General features: G+C 41.0%; 1 protein-coding gene across 3 annotated transcripts in view; it reads right to left on the bottom strand.

Annotated features, from left to right (window-relative positions):
• Window positions 1-10,899, bottom strand: part of bcar3 (BCAR3 adaptor protein, NSP family member) — a 74,393-nt gene that overhangs the window by 13,677 nt on the left and 49,817 nt on the right. The window contains exon 1 of one of the 3 annotated variants that reach the window (XM_014977657.2): window positions 6,636-6,852. The exons of the other annotated variants lie outside the window; for them this stretch is intronic. Within the exon in view, the coding sequence (XP_014833143.1) occupies window positions 6,636-6,716 (81 nt within the window). The 5' untranslated portion in view covers window positions 6,717-6,852. Of the gene's footprint in view, window positions 1-6,635; window positions 6,853-10,899 lie in introns of those variants that run through there. 3 annotated transcript variants of the gene reach the window in all.

Below are 10,899 nucleotides of genomic sequence, written 5' to 3'. Positions count from 1 at the left end.
AAAACATTACAAAAACAGTTACACACACTTAATAAACATCAGTAATTCTGCAAAAACACAAAACCTTACCAAGTATTTTGATCTCGTTTCTAGAGCAAATATCTTAGTGCTCTAGAAATAAGACAAAACTCACTTAGAAGTAACTTTTCAGTGAGATACAGGAGCTTGATTTACGTCAATGATTCCTTAATATTGATGAAAAAACACTTATAGCATGAAACAGAGGCTCAGAGCAGATCAACGTGTGGATGAGAGAAAACAGGAACAAAACCAAAGTTTTTATCTTTGGACCTTAAGAGGAACGACGTAGAGCTATAGATCTAGAGTCAGAATAGCTTCAGTTAGAAACTTGAGAACCAGCCGACCTCTGACCTGAACCTTCACATAAAGACGGTTACAAAGTCGGCTTTCTGTCAGCTGAGGAACGTTTCCAGGACAAATGATGAAACTCATCCAGTCGCTTTACATTACTGCAGCAGTGTCAGAGAATAAACTTTAAAATGAAATAAAAATGTTTATAAATCTCTGAATGGCTTAGCAGTAAAAATTAGCTGTCGTCATAGCAACCTTCCAGACCTCTCAGGTCTCCTGGTTCTGGTCTGCATCCTGTTACATGCTCACATTTGATTCCATCTCCTGATTGTTTGTTGTTTTTATTTTGGCACCTTTGACGGTTCACTGGGGGGCCAAGGGGGCCGCAGTCAGCCCAAGGTTTTCAGCCGGGCTGGTGGCACCCCTGACCTGAGGGAGATGAGTGATGCGTGTTTGAAGCTGCTGCAGCAGCTGAGCTTTGTTAAGAAAAAATAAAGTGCGGCGCGGGAAGGAGAAAGAACCTTCACCTCGGGACGGATCCAGCTGGAGGGGAGCGTCGGATGTTTTGGCCGGGATGAAGTTTGTTTTGATGTTTTGGATAAACCAGCTGGACGCTAACGGATTGTTAGCACCAGGGAGTTTACACGCCAACAACTGACGTTTTTAGGAAAAGAGAAAAACTATAATAAGAAAAAGCAACTGCTGAACACGTATTGCGCGGCTCGCCCTTCTCAAGGATGTCGGCTGGTGGAGGAGCTCAGATCGGCAGCTAAGATAAGCCCCAACCGCACTGTGTGTCTGTCAGCTGCCAGCTTCGTTTCTTTTCTCTTTTCCTTTTGTTTACAGCAATACGCACCTGTTATGGCCCTTCTCTCCCGTAACGAGTCAAAAGAAGAAGAACAAGTAAGGCTGAGAGTAGCGGTACGTAACAATCCCCAGAACCAGAATAAAATCCAGAAAACTGCACACCAGCCCAAACACTGACCCACTTCAAACCCAGAGCTAAAACTGAGCTGGTCAGAGTCGCTTCTGATCAGCAACTCCAACATTTGTTAATAATTACGCTTTACGGTTTTTATAACAGCGTTTCATTTTAGCGTTTTGTTTGCGGCTCCCAGTAAACCTGATTACAGTTTTATGATTTTATGATGTAAAGCACTTTGGTGCTTCAACGTGCAACACATTGTGGTCCCCGACTGCAACTCAAGATTCAAATTTGTTTCTAAAACTTTATGTTTTCCATTTTAAAAATATTACAGACAAACTATTCATCTATTTATACCCAAGATTTTATAATAAGTAGAACCAGAATTATCCAGAGACTTTTACTGAAAACTTTTCTACTTTCACTACTCTGAGGAGATGATTTTGGCCCACATGATGAAAAGTTTGGACACCCCTGGGTTTACCCAAACTGTGACACTCAGACTCTCCCATCTATTTTCTTGGCGCATGAGAAATGCATATCAACCAAAACACATTACAGTTTTTCTACTTTTAGGCAAAAGTAGAAACAGAAGGAGATTATTTCTAACCATCTTCAGATCAAAACAGACGGACAGACTTACAGAACAGCTGCTGGGTCTCTGCATCGTTCCCTCCTCCTCACTTCATCACACACACACGTCGACACACACACACACACACACGTCGACACACACTCTGCTGGCTCACTAATAAAACTCCATCTCTCTCTGTCTGCCTCCACGGAGGTTTTGTCGCTCCGTCGCTCTGCTCTGCCTCACCTTGCGCGACGTCATATGACGTCCCCGCCCGCCCACATGGTCCCGCCTCCACACACACCTCAACCTGACGCACATAAACAAAAGCGAGTGAGAGTGACGCAAAACGCCCCCACATGGTGGAGTTTCTCTTTCTCTGCCAGGAAGTTTCTGGAGAATCTAAAAATGTGAAATTTGGACAGGATGAAAGATGGCAGCAGTTTCCTGATCCTCAACCAGGAAGAGGTTCCTCACGCTTTTTCTCTGTGCTTCGCTCCTTAAGTGTCATGGACTGTTTTTGTATTAATCTGGATGATTTAATGATCGTTCTCCTAGATGTGAAGTTTTTACAACAGCCACAACAATTAAAAAAAAACAGCTTTCTGTCTGCAGCTGCGGTCCCAGTTCAATGCAGAGAGTTATTCTGTATTTATGAAGTCATGAATAGAAGATCATTGATGGCTCAGGACAAACAGATTCAGGAAGGAGGAATTGAAGGAAAAATAAAAATAGACTTTAGTAACACAGAAAGTGTTTGACAGGCTGATTGGCTTCATGTACAGCAACACATGAACTGAAGCATAAAGAACCAACTGGGATTTATTTCCCTCCAAGAACCAGCTCTACTGCAAAAACAAGAAATATTACCAAGTATTTTTGGTCTAGTTTCTAGAGCAAATATCTAATTACACTTGAAATAAGACAAATATAACTTATAAGTAACTTTTCATGAAAGATATCGGAGCTTGTTTTAACAAAACAATCCCTTAATATTGATGAAAAAGTTCCAGTTCAACTGGCAGATTATTTCACTGATATGGGAAGAACGTCTTGTTATAAGTGAAATAATTTACCAGTGGAACTAGAACTGGGTTGCTAGGTAACGGGCCGAGCTTGGCTGGGGTTGCTAGGTAACGGGCTGGGCTTGGCTGGGGTTGCTAGGTAACGGCACCAGTGGAACTAGAACTTTTCCATCAATATTAAGGAATTATTTACTGTGTATTTTGCTGAAAAGTTACTTTTAAAATAATTTTTAGTTCTTATTTCAAGTGGACTAAGAAACTCGACCAAAATTATTTTCATTTTGGTCCTTAAGATATTAAAAAAGATCCACATAACTTTACATGTTGGTCCATCTGATGGTGTAATTTAAGTATTAAATAATTGATGTCTTGAGTGGCATTTTTACTAAATAATTTTTTATTTTTACTTCGACCCGTCTCATCTTTGCTTCTGTAAATTTCTGAGTTTCATCATCAGGAACTGAGCATTAAGGATTCGTCTTCCTGTCAATTGTTGAAAAGTTGCCAAATGATCTCCCAGTGATGCAAAAACAGAAATAAAGAAAACCTATTTTTGATTACTCAGCGAATCCTTCCCGTTGTGAATGTGAAACAACGTTTTTCTGAGAAGCTTGAAGGAGTTTGTTTGTGCTGAAGCAGCGAAACATCTAAAGCATGAGGGCGCCGGCCCTTTAAGGACAGTAATTGGACAATCCTGATCAAAGCTGATGAGACTAAATGACTGTGGACGGACCATCAGGGACTTCCTGTTTACCTAAAGCTTCCTGTCATTAAACCATTTAGTATTTTACTCCTCAGCTGCAGAGGAATCATCTCTGAACACCAAAATGGGTAGAAACTAGTTACATTTACTGGAGTAACCGTTTTTATTTTAGGAGCAGCTCTGCTCTTTACTTTTATCGAGCAGTTTTATTAACCCCTGGGGGTCATGAGACGTCAAGTTCAGGGTCGAAAGATGATTTTCAGAAATCATCAAGTGATCCCTGAGTTTGTGGCTGCAAACACACAAAATGTGGAGACATGGAGTTACTAAACTTTCTGCCAGATGAAGGTTTTTGTGCCTCAGTGTTTGAGAAATCTTCAGGGTTATTTTCAGTTTGTCAAGCTTCAATTTTATAGCAACGTTTCTCTCAACTTGGATGATAAGGTGTAAAGTTTTAGACAGAAAAACAACAAAAAACATGTAAGTAAATGAAGTGAAACCACCATCTCATGTTCTCTAAAGGAATAAGCTTCGATTTGTGAAGCACAGAAAACTGCCGACCAAGGAGCCAGACGGAGGAGCATAGAGCGGAGCGGAACAAGTCCTCTGGCTTTTTGGATCGCGAGGAGAAAAGGAAGCACAGATGAAGGACGGGGTGGAAAAGCTGAAGAGCTAAAAGATTAGCAACCCAAAGGATGTGATGCTCTGGTGCTGCTTTTCTGAGTTTCACCACCAATTCTGGTTTTATTCAAATATTTTCTACTTTTATCATCAGATTCACAAAAACGCCATGAAAATGCCTTTAAATACATTTAGTTGAGTCTCTAGGAGTACAGGAAAGCTGAACTTCCCACTGCTGAGCAGATCATCTTTATATCATGTTTGGGTCATTTTTTCCTTTAGTTTTCTTTGTTCCCTTTTACATTTATTAACATTTATTTGCTGCAGAACTGCTGAACAGGGTCATGTACATCTGACATTTTTATTACTCTCAGCACCTAAATCAGTTTTTATTTAATGTATCGAACTTGTACAAAATAGCAAAGGTTTTGAAAGGAAGTGACACAAATCCTGTTTTTCAAAGTGAGAATAAATTTGCTCAAAAAAACCTAAAATAGTTTGAAAACTAGATGCTTTTAAAAATACATCAAACATGTAAAAACATTATGATGTTTTGGATCTACGGTAAATAACTTTCCTTCGCTACATAAAAAAAATTATATATATATATATATATATTGTACTTTTGATTTGACAATTTTGGCCAATGTTTCAAAATATTTGGTCTTAAAGCTGCGGTATGTAACTTTTATAGAAAATATATTTTTCTTACAAATTTGTTGAAACTCTCATTCTCACAGCTTGTAATGGAAATAGTTATAATATGTGCATAGCTAGCATGGCTATGCTAGCTAGCATGGCTATCAACGACGACAGTTACGGTTTTCATGCAACCGTCAGATGTTTCTCCTCCATTAGCGCAGCGAGTACACCAGGTTGATTGACAGCAGTAAGACCCGCCTCCTTCAGACCAGGTAGGAGCTCAGGGAGGAAGTGGAGAAAGATTTTTTCAGAGATTATCTGTCTCATTTTGTCACAACATGACAGTTTCAATAAATATGCAAAACAACAACCTTTCTTTTTTTTTAAAAAAGTTGCATACTGCAATGTGAAAAAGAAACATTTAAAAGCAGTCTAGCTGCACCGTAACAGACCGTAACAGAACCTTATCTCTGAGTTTCCTCTAACTTGAACTCATGTTGCAGAATCAAATCCGTTTTCCTTCCTTTCCGTTTTAACCACAGGTGCAGCTGATAGAACCGAACCGAACAGAACCAACGTCCTCCACTTAACTCGGCGACATTCATAGTGACGTCACGCAGCGCCTCGACTCAGGACCGTCTCATCCGCACGCCGACCGGCCGGCCGGCAGCTCCGCTCATCCCGGCACACTGCCTCGTCTGTCCGCCAGCGGCCGTTACGGATGAAGTCAACATAGATCTCACACTCGGAGCCAGACAGCCACACAGGCGGCGTTTATGGGGCTCGTCTGGTCCCAGCCATAAAAGCTTAGTGTTCAGAAGAGACGGAGCATTCAGCCTGATTAGATTTTCCTCCAGCTGGACGCGTCCCTGTTGTCCGCAGGGCAGAGAGAGGGACGCTGCAGAAACAGTCTGACCAAGGACTTCTGCTTTAACCTTCATTAAGTTACAGCGAGACACACAGACGGACTATTTGTTTGCAAACACGGCGGATGGACGCGCTACTTGACTGCAGAAAGAACCGGGCCGCGTTTAAACTGGTTACCATGGTTACCCGCATTTATCTTGTCATCTTAACTTTAGCTAGCGTGTTGTTAGCATACAACCAGTTATCACTGCATGATGAAAGAAGTTATTCTACCAAACCGACAATGAGAGGCGACTTAACGACCCACGAGAAACCAGACAAAGACACTTGGTAAGATTTTCTGTTTTCAGTGGACGCAGAGTGGGCCAAAATCATCAAGACAACAGTGAAACTAAAAGAAAGAAAGAAAGAAACAATAATACTAGAGAATCTAAAGGGATTTTATTCATTATAGATCCAAAACTTCCAAATAATTTTACACATTTTCTGTATTAAAGGAAATTTAATCTGGTTTTCAAATCCTTTTGGGCTTGAAGAACAAATTTATTCAGTTACAAGAACAGCAGCTGACATGTTTAGCCAATACGCCACATCAAAGTTGATTTAGGTTGATTTAGGCACAACAGTAAAAGTCTCTATTATTATAAAAGTTTGGTATAAAAGACAAATATTTTTTGTTGTACTCAACATTTTCTACTGTGAGAAAATAAAATTGATTATAATTCTACCCTGGTTACCAATAAAAAGTTTGCATCTGCACCAAATTTGCTTAATCCTTGATTTGCGTTTGGGGGCCACACAAAATCACTCCAACGGCCACAAATGGCCCGCAAGCCACACTTTGGACCCCTGCTTTGAGTGGACCGGCTAGTTTCCTGTGGTCTGCCATAAACAGCAACCAGTGATCAAAAGAGCTCCAGAAGGCAGATTTCATGCTTCTGGTGAAGGAGGTAAAGCTCGCCTCACCTTCCTGGTGATGACCGAGTTCCTGTGGTAGAAGCAACACAGAGCCGCTGTCAGAGCCTTCAAGTTGCATCGCTCCGTCATCACAACCGTTTCCAGGATGCAACCAAACAGACGACAACGTTTCCAGCTTCTGTCCAGCTGAAAACTAAAAGCTCAGCTCAGACGAGTTCAGAGGAAAATCCATGGCAGAGAACCGGCTCTCTGCTCCACAGTGCCCTGCAGAGTGAACTCCTCTCAGCGTTTACATCACGTTTTCCCCAGTTAGCCCCGCCCCCTCGGGCCTCGACCGTGTGGTGAGGTTTGATCCAGCCGAGTGTGGATCGCCTGGGAGTGGCCCGGAGGCAAAGCTCCCTCGGCTGCTCTGGAAAAGACATGGCAGGACAAAAAAAGCTGAACTGCACAAAACTGATTTTTTTAGTTTCTATTTCAGCTGAAATGATCACAGATCACAGCTTTGTTATATCAGCTGTTAGTAAAATTCGTAAGCAAAGGGAAGCACTGACTGCAGTTTCTTTGGCCGATTACATTTTATTTTATTTTTTTTGCCGAAAATGTTGTAGTAAGAAAGTCGCTGAGTTGGCAACATTTGTTAACTGGTGGCCCGGCCTGTCAGTAAACTCTCTGGAAGAGAAGAAGAAGAAGGGAGAGGGCATCGGGTTAGCCCTAACCCTCTGCCCTTTAGACCTTTTCTAAGATAAATGAGATCGGCTTCACATGCAAATATCAGCCGATCACCCAAAGTCAAGGAAATCAGTGCATCTTCAAAGGATTATGAGTAAAAGTATTTAAACTGCAAACAGAAAAAGCTACTTTAAGTTAATGGTTTTTATTGATTTATCACAGGAAGAAGTTTATTCACATGTGATTTAAATTTAATTTCTTATTTAAAGCTGCAGTATTTCACTTTCATAGAAATATATATTTTCTTTTTTACATATTTGTTGAAACTGTTCGGTATGATCTCATCTGCGTCTCCCAGTCCAATCAGAGCCAGAGGGCGGGGCTTCCAGAGGGCGGGGCTTCCAGAGGGCGGGGCTTCCAGAGGGCGGGGCTTCGTGCTGTCAATCACAATCTCATGTGGAGCTGCTCAAACCACTTACAACCTGCTTTCTGTTAAGCTGTAGCTAGCATAGCATGTTGTGAATGCTAAGGCTAGTTAGCATGGCCACCAATGACAGCGGATGCAGTGACTACATGAGGATGATTGACAGCGCTAAGACCCGCCTCCTGGCTCTGATTGGTTGTTATTGGTCAGGACTGTTGCATTTCTTTAGACGACAATCAATCGGCAGTCGATCTTTTCACAGATTATCTGTCACAAAACAGTGACACTTATCAAATACGTAAAAATGATTTTTTATAAAAGTTAAATACTGCAGCGTTAATGGAAACACTGCCACTGCAAAAAATGTTTTTCTGTTTTGTTTTTTCACTTTAGCAGAAAGTAGAAAAAGCTTTACGCATCTTGAAATAGGAATCCATCTCCTCCATTTCCCTGTTCATGCAAAGAGCAGACAATTCAAAAAGAGTGGAGATCAGAAAAAACCCTGAACTTTTCAGCCGCTGGGCTATTAGATATAAATAACAGAGACCGTTTTTCTCTTTTCAGAAATGTATTTTAAGATCTTTTAGTTTAGATCTTTCTGTACTCTTTTAGAAAATGACTCAGCTCTTGTGTTTTGAAAATAGCCCAGAAAAAGGGTGCAGAGTTTTCAAAGAGAGATCAAACGTCCCGCTCTCCCTTTCTGCCCTGATGAATAGCTATGACTAAATCACTGCCGCGCAATTACAGCCCCAACTTTCCCACCAAACTCGCTGCGAATGGACGGCGAACGCAGCAGAGATGGAAACTCAACACGCAGCGAAACAAGACGACGTTTCTACCGACAAACAGAGGGAGACACCCGGGCTGGGGGAATATTCCCACTGTAATTACAGTGAGCTCTCCGACGATACAGGAAGGAAATGCATGTCCAACACACACACACACACACACACACACACACACACACACACACACACACACACACACACACACACACACACACACACACACACACACACACACACTGTTGACCACATCAGCCCCAAATCACCAGCTAGGCTGAACGTACACCTTAAAATACACATATCCAACGGTCCAGGAATGCATCGGAGGGACGGGAATCGACTCAAAACTTTCTATTTCTATACGTTGGTTGTTTGTGATGAAGGGACTGAGGAAAGGCGAAGCCGTTTCTGCCTCTCGAACTGGAGAAATTGGGAAGTTTCTTCCATTTTGTATAATATTAATGGAAAAAGAGGGGTTTAATGAAAGTTTTAAAACTTTCATTAAAAAGTTTTCAGTTTTTTAATGAAAACTAAAACCTTTTGGGGAAAGAGTTTGGATATATTTTTAAGTAAGAATAACTTATAAAAGCAGCAGGAGAGATTATTTAGCAAAGTAAAATCAGTAAATACGTAATGTTTAATATCAAGAGGCTTCAGGCTGGTAGCTTGTATTTCTGTAAATCCAGACTGCTGTGAGGAATCAAAGCATTATATGATAATCCAGGATCAGCAGCGGCCTGAAGCCGGCGGCGACGGCGGCGTTCATCAGGCTCCTGTGATGGTTGTGATGAGTCACTGACTCGTAGCGTCTCTGTAACCCGACCTCACACCGTCAGCAGAAATGTCACTGCAGTTACTGGAACAGTTACATCACACTAAAACAGCGGAAAACAATCCGGAAATAGTTCTGATTTCCCAAAACTACGACACACAAGCAGGTACGCTGCAGGTAAAACTCCCTGCTGCTGGGTTTATGAAGTATTTTTATTTCAGAGTGGTTTAACCTGAGCAAAACAACTGGACAAAAACCCAAAAACATCATGTTGCAAATCAAAAATAAATAAATGTTAATGCTTCATATGGCAAAATTTAGATTTTTATTCTTTGTTTTTGGTCAGTAGTGGGTTCTGCTAACTGCAGTAACTTTAAAGCAGTAATTATAAACATTAGCTTTGCTGACGCTAAAACACAACAACAACATGATACTTATTAGTGAAAGCTTGCGCTAAAACGCCATTTATATACAAAACTACAAAGTAAGTTAGCATTTTGGAAAAATTCAATGTAGGGGAAGTTAAGTGTGCTAAATGTTTTCAAAAGTGCTAAAAATGAGCTCCACTAGCGGATTAGCAGAAGAGTGGCCCGACTGGCTTTTCTCCTTATATGTATGTTTGTTATAGATTTTCAGGATAATATAATATTCAGAATTTAATAAGAGATCTTATAACTAATTTATCTGTAGATTTAATTGATCAGTTCAGATCCACCACAAACTGGCTGATGGAGCAGAATAATGATCATTTTGGTGTCCAATTACAGCTTAAAGTCTTGGATCAAACATCCCAGCAGTGGATGTTTGATACGGAGACTGACGGCTGGCCGTCTCAGTTTGGTAGTACCTCCACACGGCCACCAGATGGCGCCCTCCCGCAAACCTTTCAGTGAACCTTAGAAACCGGAACCCGAGTTTCATACGGAAGAATATCGATGTAACTGTAATGTAGCTGTTCTGCTGCAGTTTGTGTGTATATTAGTTTCTCGTGTGCTGCTGCAACCTGAGACGACACACACACACACACACACACACACGCACGCACGCACGCACACACACACACACACACACACACACACACACACACACACACACACACTTGCATGTGTGCACAGAGAGCATTATTGTTTTCTAAACTCTAACACTGCAGAGCTGCTTTCAACTCTGACTGGGAATGAAAGAGAAGAAGCAGAAGTGGGAGAAAAGAGAAGAGTCGTGAAGAAACCAATAAATCAACTTGTCATGAAAGGCCGCTATGCTTCGCCCAGCTGCCTGCGCTCATTACCGGGTAAAACAGTAATTTAACTGAGCATGAACACTGACAATAACCACATAGTGTCGTTTCTTCCTGAGTAGAAACTACTCATTCCACTGCTTTTTGATGTCTTAATTCGCTAAATGACATTTTCCTCCTTCAAACTACTGGAAATCCCAGAAATCTCAAAATTATCTGAAGATATTCATGCAGAGATTTTTAAAAGTTACTGTACAGATAAACCTCTTTTACATTTGATTATCGGAATAAACTATTCAGATAAAAAGCAGGTTTTAGCGCCTAAAAGCTTCAGAAATGCAACAACAGTTATACTGCGATAATGATTATTTTAGTAATCAATTATTCTGACAATTAATAATTGACACATTCTGCAGTTTTCATTTCAC

The sequence above is a fragment of the Poecilia mexicana genome, unplaced genomic scaffold (assembly GCF_051168715.1).
Source record: "Poecilia mexicana isolate PSO_F unplaced genomic scaffold, ASM5116871v1 scaffold_4, whole genome shotgun sequence".
In the NCBI taxonomy this organism is placed as follows: Eukaryota; Metazoa; Chordata; class Actinopteri; order Cyprinodontiformes; family Poeciliidae; genus Poecilia; species Poecilia mexicana.
Note: the sequence above shows the minus strand (reverse complement) of the source record. Positions and strands in the feature narration are given on the sequence as shown.